At 43.6% G+C, this 17,432-nt stretch overlaps 1 protein-coding gene across 2 annotated transcripts in view; it reads left to right on the plus strand.

Annotated features, from left to right (window-relative positions):
* Positions 1–17,432, plus strand: part of srgap3 (SLIT-ROBO Rho GTPase activating protein 3) — a 64,750-nt gene that overhangs the window by 10,259 nt on the left and 37,059 nt on the right. For both annotated transcript variants that reach the window (XM_035524678.1, XM_035524679.1), the window contains exons 2-3: positions 10,094–10,289; positions 16,903–17,065. In XM_035524678.1, the coding sequence (XP_035380571.1) occupies positions 10,094–10,289; positions 16,903–17,065 (359 nt within the window). The remainder of the gene's footprint in view (positions 1–10,093; positions 10,290–16,902; positions 17,066–17,432) is intronic.

A 17,432-nucleotide genomic window follows, 5' to 3' on the forward strand; every position in this document is an offset into this window, starting at 1 on the left:
TATTCTTATCACTTCTACACATAAGATAAAAATGCAATTTTGCATTTTTCCACTTCATCATTAATCTAAGGGTAATTCATAATGCGAACAGTAATATCAACCTATGGCAATACTACAAATGAGCAGTGACCTGTAAAATGTCCAGAGAGTGAAGTTTTTTTTAAAATGATTTAAAGCTAGCTTTAAAGCTGACGTATAAACAGTGCCTTTAAACGACTCATGTGCGTAGTTCATGCCCTGCTTGAGTTTGAATTATCATTACATGTGCTCCTATGAACACTTCAGGATTTTGCCAAATGCACGGACGGTGACGTCTGCATTCTTCAAAGGCTTTTCCAGCTGCCTGTTTGGAATCCATTCAGCAGGAGGCCCACAGCTACAGCCAAGTGACAGAACTGAGAGGGAACGGGTTTTCAGATTTAGAGTTCAGAATAGTGTAGTTGTGCGGCACCAAAATATGCAAACAGATGAACACCTGAAGGAGATGTGTGAAGATGGCCATAGAGTATTTTCTGCCTTTTACAACATTTACAATTTCTCCTTCCTGTTATTCTTTTCACTAGGGAGCTTTATCTCATACATAGCTGATCCTTCAATATGCTCACATGTTGTGTGTCAATTCCTCAGGGAACTGCCAGGCACAGCAGGAATGAGGTTATCACTGATTTTCAATTGCCTTACTGAATAGTTAAGAATAATGCGAATCTATGTGAATATATGTCACAAAAATACAATGAAATCTTTTAATTAAAGAATGGTTAAATGAGCAACAGAGCATTGCACTGTTGCTCATTTAATGGCTACGTTATTTTACTTTGATTTCAGCCTTGTTGATCAGGATAGTCAGTTTAGTGTAGCATAGTTTTGGAACCTGAAGCTACTTACAGTCTCCTTCAGGGTCAGCACCAGCACTTTTGGGTGGACACTTATTTTTGCACCTTTTGAATGGCAGGAAGAAGTGATGTACTACATAGATAAATTTGCCAGAATATAAGTCATGGAGTCAAGTAATTTCATAATGAAACTCAAAAGAATTTGTATTGCTCAGTTGAAGATGTGGCCTTTGTAGACAGAGCAGTGGTTGGGCTGTGTATCAGCTATAGTTCTTGGATGCTGGGAGGCTTTAGGCAAGCTAGAGCCTGAGTCAGTCTTTCACAACGGATGAGCTGTCATATTCATAAAGGACTGGAAGGGTTGCATGTATTCATTCCAACCAAAGAGCAGTACACCTGAGGCTAATCAGTTTCTGAAAACTGAGATTAACTAACGAAGCAAATGGGATGAGGTGTGCTCCTGCTTGGTTGGAACTAAAGATGCCACAACATGGGCCGTTCACTGGTAGCATCAGTAGACCCCTTACCCCAAACCTGCGACACAGCAATGCTGCAAGATTATCTGTACCATTATTGGAATTTCAATCAAAATTCCTTTAACATTAGGCCTGTTTGAAAGAGCATGGAGCTGTTAATGTATATTAACAAAAGATAATGTGGATAGTGTCTTCCCCTTTCCCCAATCATTCACAGCAGACTAGCCAAAGAGAAAAATGGTGCTGTTTTTACTCAGTTTTTACTCAGATGTCTTCTGGAATTCCTGAGTCAGTGTGCATTTGTGTATCTTGAAAGAGCCTGTAATTGAATCTCTTTGGAAAAGTGCTCCATCTTGTATTAGCTTCAGCTGGTAGCTACTGACGATGTAACAGATTGTGTCCTAGTCATAGGCTGCATACTAGCATACTAAACAGTGTGCCCAAATAGTAGGCCTTTTAGATTTCACGCTAGCTTACTCCACTTAACCTCACCCTCATCAAGGTTCCTGCTCATGTGCAGCATATTAATCCATTTGGGTGTCTAAAATGTGTCCAAGAACTACCTTTACATTTTCATAAAATAGGAACATGATTTGTAATTTGTACTTTGGTTCACTTCTGACTTCTGCCCTGTGGTGTAGGTGGTCCTGGCATGCACACTTTCTGAAGGCTGAGTGGAGTAAAAATTTGCATTAGGTTTAGCTATTAGCACACACTATGCTACTTCATCTTCAGGTCTCTCTGTTCCCCTTGGCTGTGAAAGAATGCTAATCTATCTGAATAATTGATAGAACTCTTAAGATTATTTTCCTGAGAGATGATGAAACTGTGTGCTGTGATGAGTCAAACTGTAGTAGGGGAGTTGAGATGAGGGTCTGTATGCTGACTAGATGGTGATATGTCACACATGGTTGAATTATATAATCAATTTTCATTTTTTGTGTTCTCACAATGTAAAGGCATACCCACAGTATATAGGCTAACAATGGAAATTTTGGCTGACTGGTGGTCAGTGAGATAAGCAGTACTAAGTATTTCCTAGCATCTTTTTTCCCAAACATAGGTAACTTTTAATAGTGACGGAAAATGACCTGCATAGCCATGCACATACAACTCATCCAGAGGTATTTTTACTTTCTCATGTGAATGTGCACAATAACATGGCAGCTATGACAGGAGTTGTTTGTGCTTGGTAAAAGAAGAAATGGCCACAGCGCACACTATGAAAAAGAAGTCAGGCTGGTGTCAGGCCATGTCTCCGTTTCTGAGTGAGCGCGTGTCAACATCCTCTCCTCACCCTTTCGTTCGCTTCACTCCCCTGAAAAGGCTGCATGTGTTGCTGTAGAGACAGTGTGCAGCCATTTCTCTGACTGGATAACTGGGGTTGGAGTGGAGATGGGCTTGACTGACAGTGGGGTTCTAAAAGGATGTGGCGCTGGTTCCCCAAAGAGGAGGGATCAAGTAACGTCTGCATAGGATGATGCCACTGCTGATGGCCCAACCATGGAGGAGAATAATCAATATGGCGCTGGTGGCTGAAAGACTGGGCGTTACGCTTGCTAGACATGTGCTTGTGTGTGTGCTTGTGTGTGTGCTTGTGTGTGTGCTTGTGTGTTTGTAGGAGGGCTTCGCTCAGACTTTGCCATTTCCCCAAGAGGGCAGATTTATTATAGCCTGCTAAAGTTCAGATAGCCCTTACCCAAAGAGCCAAACTCTTTCAGAAACTGTTCTGCTTTACACTTGATTTTACTTCTGAGGAACTTGAGTGGTGTTTGCGTGAAGCTGTAATAGCCCTTGCATACTGCAGGCCTGAAACCACGCTCGGTTAAGCACCACAGCAGACTAGTTTACCTCACTCATCTTTTCCATTCTTGGAAAGGAGTGTACTGCCGAACTGTGAGACAGAGAGGGGGAGGAACTGAAGGAAGAAGTGATTTGCATTACAGAGGGTCGGAGCTGACCACAGTCAGAGAAATCGATGGAAAGTGCTGTCTCAGCTCTTCTCTCATCTTACAAATCTAAGTGCTTGTCAAGCTTCTCTATTTGATTTGAATATGTTGAGCTTCGAGTTTCAGTTCAGCTCACAGTGCAGTAAACAGCAGAACATGTCGCATTCATTTGACCTTACTTCCAGATAGCACTGCCTGTCTCCTCCACAGAAATACTGCATCTACTTCCAAACAAGTGCAGCATTTACTTCCAACATGCTCCCAGGCAGAAGTATAATATCGTTTGCATCATTGTCAGTCCATCTGTCCTTGTTTTGGTCTGACAAATTGCAAAAATGAAGCTAACAGATGCTATCTGACTCAGAAGTTCAGAAAGGAAGCAGTTGGCAGCTCATGGCGTGAGTTACCCCTTTGAGCACACAAGTCCTAAAGGCGTTGTTTCCAACCAGAGTCAAATCTCAGAAAGTCTTGGTGGAGGAGTTATTTCAAATTTCAAAAAATGAAACATGGGACAGTTGATGCTCTATTTCATGTACAAATTATTATATTTATCAAGCATTTCCAGAGACTAGCTTCTACCTGGAACAATGATAAATTGGCCATGTAATTTTCATTCTATCGAACTGGACATTAGTTCAGTTTGAATGGTAAGATTGAGAGAGAACAGTTTGTATTGGCTTTTCTTCACTGACATTTTGATGTTTGATGTGCTGTGAGCAAGATGTATTACAAGTCAATCAAACACAGATGGCCAACTCCAGAGAGTGTCTCTCAGGCATATTCATACCTTTTTATCGCAGTAACCTCCAGGCTTGGTCTCATGTCATTTGGTTTTGAAATCTGCCAACTATGCTACTGGTTAACCAAAGCCTGCACACCAAGGGTTCCACATATGGATACTTTCAGTTTGGTCTCAGGACTCTTATCATGCACTTTGGGTAGCCTGTCCTAAGGTGGTAACTGCCTTTTGAGCATGGTCAAATCAGCCTCCACCTACACCAACCCAGTTCATGCCAGGCAGAGCCCGGGCCTCCACACACAACCGAAATGCACTTGCTCTGCCTTCATAAATCTCCGAACTTGCAGCTTGTGACTGTTATACATGTGAGCTGCCCAGTGCCAGCACTTCAGGCTAATGTGTAGTGGCTGTAATGTAGCACAGGCATTTCGCACTGCCACATTGCCTCTGGGCACATCACTGTGGTTAGCTTATGGAATAAAGAGTGCCATCACAGGACTGCCACTCAGTCACACAGGATCAAGTGATGCCACGTAAGGGGTTTTATGTCATTTTGTATCATTATGGAGGAGACAGTGTTCTCTGAAGAGAGAATGGAGAACTGACATCAGCGGGTCTGTTATTAGCTCTCAGTCGTCTCAATATTGGCTGCCAGTCTGTGGCATTTTGACGGGAGGTGATGTTGCTGCTAATTGGGTTACAGGGAGCTGCAGACAGCACAGTACTTGCTTTCCGTGTGAACAGTTCCACCGCAGCTCCGCTGAAAATGCTGGCCTCTCTTTTATGGCGTGTTTGTGGCATTAGTTTTTCCCTTTGTGCTTTCCCCATTGCCTCTCGGTGTGTGTGGATCTACTGCGGGCCCGCCCCTCTGCTCTCAGCTCGGGACGGTTTTGGTTCAGGACTCTGACTAATGGACACTCCAGTCCTCCACTGCAGTCATTAATGAATGGGCTTTAATGGAGCCGATGGGGGGTTAACATATTCAGTTTGAAGTTAATTGCCTGCAGTGCGCACAGTGTAACCTTCCGTCTGAACACTGTGTTGCTTCTGCAGTGTAGCAGACTCATCATTTACAGATGAGAGAGAGAGAGAGAGAGAGAGAATATGTTTGAGTGAGAGGAAGAAAGGTGTTTTCAAAGGGTTAGACCTGTAAGAAGTGTTTTAGAAGGCATTCTCTGCTCTTAGTTTTGATATCTGAGAATGGTATGGCATTTGCATGTTACTGTAAACCACACTGAAATTGTGTGAAAGAATGCAGAACTGTTTTGAGCAACACAAAAACCCATAAAGCTCGACCTACCCTTTCTTTTGTGCTTTGGTACATTTCAGTTCTATTAGTCCTTTGTTGTCATGATCTAGTTTGTGTTTGTCATGTTCTCCTGCATATTATTTTATTTTTTTACCCATTCAACTGCCACACTTGGCAAATCCTGACCCGGACATTAAACAGGCACGAGTGACTCCCGTTTCAGTAAAACTCCTGTGGATCACAGGACAAGAGTGGGCCTTTCTTTACTGGTAGAGATGGTGAAAGTGTGCTGTTTATCCCCCTGCTCCCCCTGATGTCCCTCTTGACCGCTTCCCTCCATTTCAGTCTGTACAACTAAAATCACCTGATTCAAATCACCTGCAGATATGGTACATTACCAAAAGCGGTATAGTACTTTGCGCGGGGAAACTTGCCCATTCAACTGTGGGCCGTTCTGAAAGCTATGGTCAAACTGATGCAAGATAGCAGCATCTTGTTTAAGTGAGAGAAACGGTGTGGTGACCTGCACAAATGATTCCGTGTCACTGGACTCCTCTGTTTTATCTCTCCGTCCCATCTTTCTCCTTTCTGCCCATTTATCTGTCTCCTTCTCTTTCTTTCTTTCGCTCCTCTCATGGCAGTTATGCTACACTCATTCCTGTAATGTCCATCGTTCATGTAGCCTTTTTCCCCCCTTGCTGTCTGCAGGGTCACACTTCCTCCGTATCCTGCTATTGTATGTGGAGGCTGCCCGCCCATTCGCAGAGGCTACAGGCCTACATGGCTAATGCTGAGGAATTGTCCTGAGGTCAATGTGACCCACTCTTTGCTTATCTTTGTCGTGCTGTCTGCCTTTTGATAGGCTGTAATGAGGCTGCGCCCCACACAAAGGCAGTCTTAATCTATCAAGCTTATAACAGAACTAGTACTGTTTATTGGCTGATGGTGGCATTTAATTGAGAAATTAACCTTTGATCTTAATCCTATAATAAACTGTAGTTATGCATGGTTCCTTTTTTGTCTTAGTTTTTTCTTTATGTCTGTGTGTGTGTGTAGCTTGCACAACTGTGAGCCTCTCTGCACCATCTTCTGCTGTCTTAGTCATGAGGCAAACACACACACATCACACCACTCCCACACCCACAAGCACACACCACACTAGACACACTGTGAATGTAGCTATCCGTTCCCAGCTCTCCTGCATCAGTCTCTGGCTGAGGTTCCCGACTGCAGGGAACATTGCTGCATAGCGCCGCAGTCAGATGCAGTAACTGTGGACGCTGTGCTGCCTGCAAGCAGAGGAGCTCCACTGAGTCATGCACTGAGTGGCCAAAGCCGTCATTAAACCATGTGTGAAGAGCGCACATCAACTTTTAAATATGCCGATCTTGTGTGAAGGGCGTGCACAACCACCTGAAATATGGCGTTCTTATCTGTAGATTGTGATTCAGGCCACTGATGTTATAAAATACCGAGCAGAATGCATAACATCTGACTCGGGCAACTGTTCCTTTACAGATTATATTATCAAAAGCCAAGAATGTTTTGCTTTGCATTAGCAAAGCTATAGTCAGAGAGGATGAGGGAAGCCCCATGCTATGGCACAGTCCTGCAGTCATTAAAATGAAAAGGACAAGAAAAACCTTGTAAAATACACAGTGCAGTGTTTGACTATGACTATGCTATTCTTGCACTTTCTGTTAAGAACACATCTGTGTCACATTTATGTGTATTGGAATAATAATATGCACTGTTTCTATTCCATCTCACTGTAAACCCTTACTTACTGACTAGATGCATTGACTACATAGCTAGCAGAAAGCAGCCAGTCTAAATGAGTTGAAGGAGAGGAGCTTGGCACAAAGAGGTACTAATGGGATTTTTCCAGACCAGAGAGAGACAGTACTGAACACATCAGTAGAACAAGAAAGATACTAAAAAAAGGGGGAAATGAGCGAAATAGCAGTGTTAAGTGGTAACTGGTAGTGCGGAAAATGGGTATGTGCTGTGTCCACTGGGCCTCCCAATTGTCTCCTCCTTCTGGTTCAGTAGGGGGATTAGGGCAGGGTTGTTGAAGCCACACCATCTCCTTCCTGAAAAGGGGAGCTTTACCCAGAACGTTTGTCCCTCGCATGATGCTCGCACCTGACAACAGTCCAAACATGCACACCATGAAAGCCAAGAGTCTTTTTTTTCCCCTCTCTTTCCCAATCCTGAGACAAAATGAGAAGTTTCTCAAAAATGATGGAGTCACATACTCCATGAAAGGTATTCACACACAAAGGATATTTGATGGCCTAACATCTTGTAGCATTTCTCTTTCATTTTAAAGAGCTTAACAACCACTTGATGTAATTTCTGGGATCATACTGAACACCCTGATTAGTGAGGCATAATGTTTGCAGGATTGTAAAATCTTAGAAGAACTATAACACAACGATTCTCAGTACTCTAGCCTAAATGTTGCAGGAAGCATCCTCATCTCTTCCTCATTTAGCATTTCACTCCTCTTCCTCAGTGGTGCCACCGACACCTGTTACCACCCCCCCAATGGGACTGAGCTGCATACAGACAAAGAGAGGCCATGCTGTGGGGGAGCATGGGAGTGCATAAGACACAGAGTGTAATTGCAGCTTCTCTTAATCAAACCACAGTATGAGATGGAAAACACTTCAATTAAAGGTTAAACTCAGGGTCTACATCTACACAAGCTTTTCTGGGATTTTAGCCCTTCTGTGAAGCTCCACCCTCCTCCATCACATGTGTGAGTAGTCATTTCTTATTCATTCAGATGGCTTAACAGCAGACGCACCCATGCTGAGAGATTAGATGCTCTCAGCTCTCAGTGATGGACACGGTTGTAATAGCTGTGCTATTTAATGTCGGCTCTGTTAGTATTCAGTCCTGTTTGGACAGTTATTAATACTAAGAAAGTGTATGTTTTAATGCACCCAGTTTATAGTTCTGTACAGGATGTCGATGTAAGGCATGCACTCGCTCAGATAAACCCACAGTGTCATGGCTTTTCTTATGAGGAGTGGCTCGGAGAGCAAGGAATCCCAGGCAGGGAATGGAATCGAGCCAAATGAAGGCAGCCTGTATGGCATCGCGCTGTTCTCCTGAATAACTCTGTGATTGCTCATGGCCTCTGCCAGAGGCTGAAAGCTCACTTCCAGCGTGACCTATTTTCCCCACCCGCCCTGCAGGCCTGTGTGCTGCTGCTGGTCGGGGAGTGAAGTGGAGAGAGATTCTGAAGTCCCTGCCTGCCATTCGCAAAGAGCAATGCCAGGTCGTCCATTTTGTCATCAGACGTGCCAAGAAGCAAAAGAATTAAAAGCAAAAAACTAAAAAATAAAAGGAAAAGTTGCTGGAGGGTAATGCAGAGCTTTGAGGAAGGGCTGGAAGGTTTGGAAGAGTGGCAGGACTGGAACCACGGATGCTTTGGGCTTCCGTCCATATGTCAGGTGTAATAAAAAGGGGAGGAGTGAACCATAGGGAGCAGCAGCAGGTGGTGTTAATGTCTCTGTACCTGGAGAGGATGGTCTATGGAAAGTAACCTGAATGTCTCTGCACCTGGAGAGGATGGTCTATGGAAAGTAACCTAAGGTTGTGTAGCGCTACATGAACAGTGGCTAGGCAGCGTAACGTCACAGGAAATAACTTCCCTTGGAGCATCAGGGCTACGTATATTGTTAACCAAAATGCTTAGTTCCCTATCATCAACCAAGGCACCTACTCTTTATGGTGTATTTGGCTGTTTACGCACCCCCCAGCAGTATAAAGGTATACTTTATCACATTTGTGGGCTTTGAAAGCCCATAAATGGAATGTTTTTCAGTCTAACCAGATTGCCAGTGTATTTAAGAACTCTAGGTAAACAAATATGTGTAGTAGATCATGGCACGGGTCTATAGTAATACCAGTACTCTAAGCGATCTCAAATATTTCTGTTCTGCAACATGTGAATGCAATAGCCAATGTCAGATCTTCCTCGGATGCGTGGGGAACAGGAAGAATCCCAGACATTAAAAAAAATTGAAAAGAATTTTAAGAATTTCTTGTCAGACTTACAGCCCTGTATTTGCCAATATCATCTGGAAATACCATTACTGATGTTTTTCTAATGTTGCAATATCTAAAGCTAGCTGTAAAAATGTAAAATATTTTGTCAGTTTTCTGCAGCTCTAAACACAAAATGAGAAACAGAAAAATTGTTGAAAAAGTTTTCCTTTGAAATGTTAATGTTAAAATGTTAAGCAAAAGACTTCATTTACCCTGATGCGTGCATCTAATTTCATAGAAACACAAACCTTAAAAAACATTGTTGTGTTTTCCCCCTCGATGATCTAAGTGCATTTTAAAGTAGCATTTGCCGTGACTCATGAAAGGAACTTTCCTTCGACACGTTAGACACTGCGGGACCCAGGGAGGTGGTTTGACGTACAGCGGGGATGTAGTGATCCTAGCTCTCCTGTTTGCCAGCTTGTCAAGCCACTTAAGAACCTTCTTCCTTTGAAGTAGCAGCAAGCCTTTCAGGAAGACTATGACATCAGATTTGATCTCCTTGTAAAATAGACCCCTTCGGAGCTGTACAGATGCAGCTGTACCTCAGTGTACTGCCTCACAAGCAGAATCATATGTGTCTCTAAAATCTACTCACACCGGTTAATCAATAACAAAGAAGTGAAAGCAATGTATTCAGAACCTACTCACTTACACTGGTTAATCAATACTTTGGCATCCAGAGTTATTGATATATATTTTTTTGGTATGTCAACATCATACTAAGTGGTGTTGTTTGGACAGAAGTTGATATAAACTTTTTGTGTTTGTGTGTTGTGTGTCAGAGATCCGTAATCAGTTGGTGGAGCAGTTCAAGTGTCTGGAGCAGCAGTCAGAGTCCCGCATCCAGCTTCTGCAGGACCTGCAGGAGTTTTTCCGCCGCAAGGCTGAGATCCAGCTGGAGTACTCGCGCAGCCTGGAGAAGCTGGCCGAGAGGTTCACCTCCAAGATCCGCTCCTCCAGGGAACACCAGCAGTTCAAGTAAGCCACTTGCCCACTACATGGCCAAGTTCTGTGGGGAGGGAGGGAGAGCAAAGAGGCAGGGAAGTGTGTGTGTGTGTCTCTCTGCGTGCGCGCGTGTTTTATATTCAGACCCTTCACTTGCGCTTGCACTCTTTGCCTCTGGACTCACATGTCCTTCACGTGCACGCTACCACATGCGCCTCCCTGCTGCATCTCCTTACCAGCTGCGTATCCAAAGGCATCCAGACTTAATTTCTATTTTACCCCAAACTTACAAAGTAATACCGAACTGAATTGCAACTCTTTCAATTAAGAGAAAGACAGCAGTCCCTTGAGGGACTGTGAGCTCGGCCGCACCCCTGCGCTCGGCGTTCCTGGACTTCTTTGCTGTGGCCGTAATGGAGCAGCACTTTGCGTGTATGAGGTTAGTGGGCACTACTCACTGTTGTGGTGTCCTGCCTGACCTGGGCTCCTGACCTGCCAAGGGGTAGTACTCAGGGTCTGTCGATTATGTAGTTAACAGCTCTGCTCTCAGTAACACCTCACTTCACCTTCTTCTTTATCAGGTGGGTCAGTGAAAATGTGCTGGGAGGAGTACACCGTTCCGCGTGTACTGGGGGGGAAAAGACTGCACAGCTGATAAGAGTTTCGTACAGTAAATGGAAGGCTCGAGTACGGCTGCGTGCGCAGCGCCATACTGTGCAGTCGCGTAGTGTGAATGTGTGTGCAAGAAGGCAAGCTGTCCCTGTCCCTGCTGTCCTTGTTGCCCCTGGTTCTCCTGCCCTCGCACTCAGCCTGTTGCGCTTGGAGACGAGACCAAGACTAATACTTGGTTTAGGACTGCACTTAGGCATTATTTTCTTGCAAAAACATCTAAGAAACTTAATTTCAAAAAAATCCTGGAGTGAAACCAAAGACACATTTTTGGTGGCTGCTGGCCAGTTTAAAAGATCAACAGAAAGCTCTTGAGCACACCCCCCCCCCCCAACACACACAATTTACCTAATTAATTAATTAATTTACCTGGTGAAACCTATTGTGTGAAGAGCGATCCTTTGCAGTGTTTTCATCTGCATGCACCGGGTGTTGGGGTCTGTGTGAGTGCGGCAGCTGTCAGTGTGCAGAATAATTTGAGGTGTGAAACCATGACTTTTGCTTGAGCCTTTCTAACACTTTCAACACTGCTCACCCAGCCAAACACGTCTGGATACAAACGGCCGTTCTCCCATGACACATCTAGTAGAAACTTTATCTAGCCATTACTTATATTTTTTCTTTCTATCACTCCTCCTGTCCTCCTCTCCCTCCCTCCCTCTCTCTTTCTGCCACCACCAAAATCATTCACTTTTTGCGTCTTTCTCATTGTGTGTCACTGTGTCCAAGTGTGAAACTAAGTCTCTCTTTGTGTGGGAAGTCATTTAACCTTCCCATTTATTAAACAGACTCAACATCCCTTCAGAATTCACACACTTAGCACACAATGAGTGAGGATGAGAGCACGCGTGCGCGTTGGGTTGCTTTAACCCATCCTGTCATATCTAGCATCACTGTGTCACTGTGGGTCTATGTTTAGTAGCACTGGATTCCTCACAATTACTGTTTCTCAGTCTCACTGCTTCTCAGGTTATAGGTTCTGAACTTGGTTCATTCGATTTTTGAAAGTCATATTCATAAATAGCAGTTACTTATCCCTAAAGGTGGCTGTTACTGTAAATTATAGTAAAACCTATTGTATTTAAATGACAAAGAATAAATGTATATTTTATCTTGGTACTCAACATTTAAATTTGTCATCAACAGTATTAAGAGGAATGTCTGTGTAGAAATTGTCCTTGAATGGAATCCTGGGATCAGCATGGTGCTTCCTGCACCAGTGCAGGCAGAAAGGCATGGCCCAGAGCACTGCAGGCTGGACCCAGAGCACTGCAGGCTGGACCCAGAGCACTGTAGTGTGGCTCTGAACCTTCTTTCCTCTCACACAACCTCTTCCCCCCCACCTACTCCAATCCTCTCCCACTTTCATTCATACTGTACCTAAATCTGTAACCAGTGGTAGGGAGCATGTAAATGCATACATGTATAACAGGATGTATCTATCACTCATCTTACTGAGGCATGTCTATGTGTGTTTGTGAGGTCGCAATATTTACCTATGAAGTACTGATGAGCACTCATTACATAATTGGTTACTCTGTGTTGTGAGTCTCCCTACCAATCACATGATTGTTCTGGGTGACATGCTGAATCATAGGATTCACATGATCCAACAAGCATGCATAACTGTAGTAGAAATCTTCAGACCAATCATTAATCATGACACAGCACGTGACTAATATAGTTTAAAGCATTCTGGGGTTGCAGTCTGTAGTCAGAAAATTTTAGTTGTTTATTCTATTTTAGTCTTTAATCCACACCATATGGTCCTATTCTGAACTCCGAGTGCTGGTCAGGCTGGTTTCCATCCAAGCTGGCTAGCGCCTGATTCATCATGGCCTCTTCTCTCTGGACCAGACTTTACTGGAGCTTGGAATTCATGGACCTATTAAACCTTGATAGTCAGATTGTGTCTGTATGTAGAGAAGGGGAGCCAATGTAAGATGTGCAAATGACCAAATGACTGCTGGATTTTACTGAGCTCCGAATACAAGGCTGGCAATGCATTTGAACACAACACAAAAACGCACACACACACACACACACACACACACACACACACACACACACACACACACACACACACACACACACACACACACACACCTCTCTTTGATATGATGTTTTATTCTACTACCTTCTTCCCTTTTTGGAAGAGAAGCTGAGCAAGCCACTGGCAACTAGACTGAAAGTCTTATGCTTAAGCACTATCACTTTGAGAGTTCAGACAAACCACATGCCCTGTTGAAGTGTTATGAAAGGGTGTGTGTGACTGTGTGATGTTTGACGCCTGAAGTGCCAGAGTAAAAGTGCAAGAGGCAGTTTGCATGCTGGCATCTTTTAAACCCAGTTTGAAACAGGGTCTTGTCATTCATCCACATAAAACTGAATTAGAGGTCTTCACATCTGTGAGCACTTACTCAGTGAAACACACAGATGTGTTGAATCTTTCACATGTTGGCACAATTATTCTCCTAATCACAGATCTCAGAAATTGATGGCTGATTTTAGATATTTGTTCTCTGCCCATGTAACTGTCAGGATGGCAGTACTGGTCTTACACTGGTATGGTCAAGGACAGGGCGAGAGTAAGGAAGTGGTGTGTGGATGCGAGAGACATGCACATGCTAGAATATTGCTCTGTTTGTCAGTTGCAAGACATTTCCCTAAGGAGCATCAGAACCACTCTCCCAGCACTTAGCTCCAAATAATGATACCCCACTCAGATTACACACACACACACACACACACACACACACACACACACACACACACACACACACACACACACACCGGCACACACACAGATACACACACAGACACGCACACAGAGTTATTACCGAGATTTTTTAAGGCCTGGTGACTCATCCATGGCTGTTGGTCTGTCCGGTGTAGAGGCACAGATCGGTGGCTGTCTGTCTCTGTGGCCTTGTCGGGCTTGTTTTAAGTTTCTATTCCACAAACAGGCAATAAATTGTACATTATGTGTACATACATGCTTTTATGTGTGTGAAAAGGTAATATCTGTCTGGTGTATGAGTTTGTGTGAGAGTTTAGTGAAGTCACTTGACTGACACTCTCAGGCACATTAAAATGGGCAACGCCCTCAGCATTTCTGTTAACCTGTTTAACAGCCGACCTGCTGCCCTTAATTGCTTTCCAAACCAGGACACAAGCAGGGCTAAAAACAGATAATTGCTGTCCTTTGACTCTTTTTGTGAAACTAGATCTCAGCCAAATTAGTGTAAAATAAGATGCTGGGATTTTGGATCTGGGACATATAATGATGCCCTGTCCAATGCAGAAGCCACACACCAGTCAGGACATCTTTAACACTGTTTGTCACTTTTGACCACTCAAAACCCTTGCCCCTGCTCATGCAAAAGTGGGCTATTATATCATATAAAAGCTGCGTGTGTGTGCAGTTACGGGGTCTTGCTCCAAGGCTGATATGATTGTGCATTGCCGACCTGTGAGGTTTGACGCTGGGACACTTTTGGCTGGGAAGGATATCGGCAAATTCCAGAGGCCCCTACATTACTGTTGAAACCGTTCGAGTTAACATAGCGCAACATGTAGCTGCCTCAAGGCTGCTGTCACACCAGAACAGCCAAATGTATTTTATTAAGACGGAAAAGGGCTAACTAAATAAATAAATATTTCATATGGGATTACATGGGAAAGCTCTGTGCGGTCAGCGATTCTTTAGAGGCTGATTTGAAACTTTGAAAATTTCACCATTTGCTTGAGTGGGCTCTGTGGGTGTGTGTGCAAAGGGGAATAGGGTCATTTAGAAAATGGACCATAAGCTCAGCTCATGCTTAAGAAGGTGATTAAGCACTTCAGTACCTAGACACATTAATCAGCAGATGTATATGCTCCATATGTGTGATCATGTGGTTTGGCTGCATGTTTGACTGGAAACATACATAAACATCATATGCTAGCAATAATCTAAGACTTAGACACATAAAATATATATTGGTAAAATTCTGAGCCGAACATTTTTGGTTGTGTTTGGCTTCAATTTAACACTGGTTTTGGAACTTTGCGTGTTGCGTTTTATATATATATATATATATATATATATATATATATATATATATATATATATATATATATATATATAAAATATTTCGCTATAAAATGGATTCCTATATGTGGTAACAGTCTGAATTCAGTGAATTGAGTTTTACTTTTTGAAGCTGGGAGTCCGAGTATATAAATATGCACATCCTGCTTTTTTCAACAACTCTTTAGAACAACACCATTAGCACTTTCTCTGAATGGAAAGATTCAAAATGAAATGCAGGAAAAAGTGGACGAGAGTAACGTCGCCCCTCAGATCTGGGTGAAGCAATGGCATTTTTCTTTGAGTGTTCTGGCGAGGTAGACTGGGCCAAAAGGCTGATGATGACCCAGTTCCACATGAGGACCCCTGGATCTCACAGCCCACATGGAGAGTGAAGCCAGGGCTGCTCTGTATTGTTCTGGAGCATTTCTAAAACAAAGCCAAGCTGCTGAAGTCTTGCCAGTTCTACTTTGCTCAAAAACTAACCAACCAAAGTATGATGATGATGATAAAATAATCATCTATAGGCTTCTGCATGGCATGTTCATGATATGTTTCTGCCATTTTTCTAGCTTCCTCCTCCTCTTTATGGTTGTGGATATGGAGAGGATGTTTTGTGCTCATCAGCTGGACATGATCAACCCTGTTGGGACTCCATCGTGTGCTCTGTGCATAATGATGATGTTTGGGGGGGGTTGTAGTAGACTTGTCTTTGCAGGAGCGTGTGGAGGATAAATCTATGGCACATTACACGCTGTTTACATGGCTCCATAAATATATAAGAGAAGAAGTTATGAAAGTATGATTCCCTGCCGGATTAATATCAGGGTTTTCACACACACACACACACACACACACACACACACACACACACACACACACACACACACACACACACAAAAAGATAGTGCTTTGTCCCGAGCGGAGTGCGGCGGATTAACAGGCCAATAATGCTAGCCTCATCCTGGAAGAGAGAGATATGCACTTCATTAGCAGTGATTAGCATACTGCTAACTGTCACAAGAGGCTGCGCTTTGATGTTGGCACCCTTGTCCTCATGCTTGGAGAATGGATGCCTTTCCTACTCTCATATATCCATTATCTGAGAACTCGCCCTGCTATCTCACGGCTTCTCAGGATTTTCCTCCCCCCGCTCTGTTCGATTTCCATCCTCAGAGCTTCTTGATTGATGGGTGGAGATGGGAGCGTGACAGAGGACGCGGTGGGGTTGGTGGGGTTGGTGCTTAGTGGAAGCTTAAAGTCGTGAAAGCTGATTAAGCCTAGACTCGGAGACTTTCCCTCTGACTCATTATGACTAGCAGTGTTAAGGAATTAAGTGATCGATGTGCTGTCTCTACTCGTGTTTGTACGTAGATGTGTGTGTTTTGTGGTGGGTGGGGTAGGTGAATGTGTGTTGACTGAGTTATTCAGAGGGAATAAAGGACAAAGATAAATGCCCCCTAAGGCCTATGGCTGAGGTATTCGTGAACTACATGTCCGCTAATAACACAGCCAGGAGACTGAACATCAAAAACATGATTTGGGCAAAAAAGAAAAGTTAATTAAATGTTATTGTATGTTCAGATTCCTCCAACCATTAATGACATGCATGGGCTACAGGAAATCTGTATTGTTTAGTAGGTTTGCAAGTGCATAAGATTTTTTCCTGTGTAATGAGCCTATACAAGGGTATGGAGGTGATGTACTCCATACAGTACCAATAGACTAATAGCAGGATCACAGAACATTCTCAGTCTTCTGTTGAAAATGCTGTTTCTGTTGCATGTTTCATTTTAGTCATCTTGTAATTGTTTTCTTCATCCATTAATGATCTGCATAATGGAGGCAGTCATTGCTTTTTGCAGTCTTCATACCCCTGCATTCTGTCTGTTTCTGCACCTTTAGGAAGGATCAACACCTCCTGTCCTCAGTGAACTGCTGGTACCTGGTCCTGAACCAGACACGGAGAGAGAGCAGAGACCATGCCACACTGAATGACATCTACATCAACAACGTCATCGTTCGCCTAGCTCAGATCAGCGAGGATGTCATTCGGCTTTTCAAAAAGGTCCGCACCTACCCTCTCTCTCTGGCGCACGCTCGTTCACAAACAATTACACATGTACAGATGCAAAGAAACTGCAATGCTAACCTGTTTCAGTCTTAAGAGTACAGTGTAGTTGGGATCTCCTCCACAGATACTGTCTTGTACACGCTATTACAACTTTCCTCCCAAATGACTAAAGGTAGGTGAAATTAAAGATGAGATTTAACATCCCAAACCTACATTGACGGACATGTGTCGACACGTCACAGTGGCATGCTGTGCCGCGCTTGTCTGTGTTGGAGTTCAGTTTTGTACACGCTAAAAGGCCAGCACCCTTTCCCTTCACCGTTCAACTGCTGGGCGTGCTCGGTCCAGCACGTCAGTGCTG

This window comes from Electrophorus electricus, chromosome 3, assembly GCF_013358815.1.
Source record: "Electrophorus electricus isolate fEleEle1 chromosome 3, fEleEle1.pri, whole genome shotgun sequence".
NCBI classification, from domain to species: Eukaryota; Metazoa; Chordata; class Actinopteri; order Gymnotiformes; family Gymnotidae; genus Electrophorus; species Electrophorus electricus.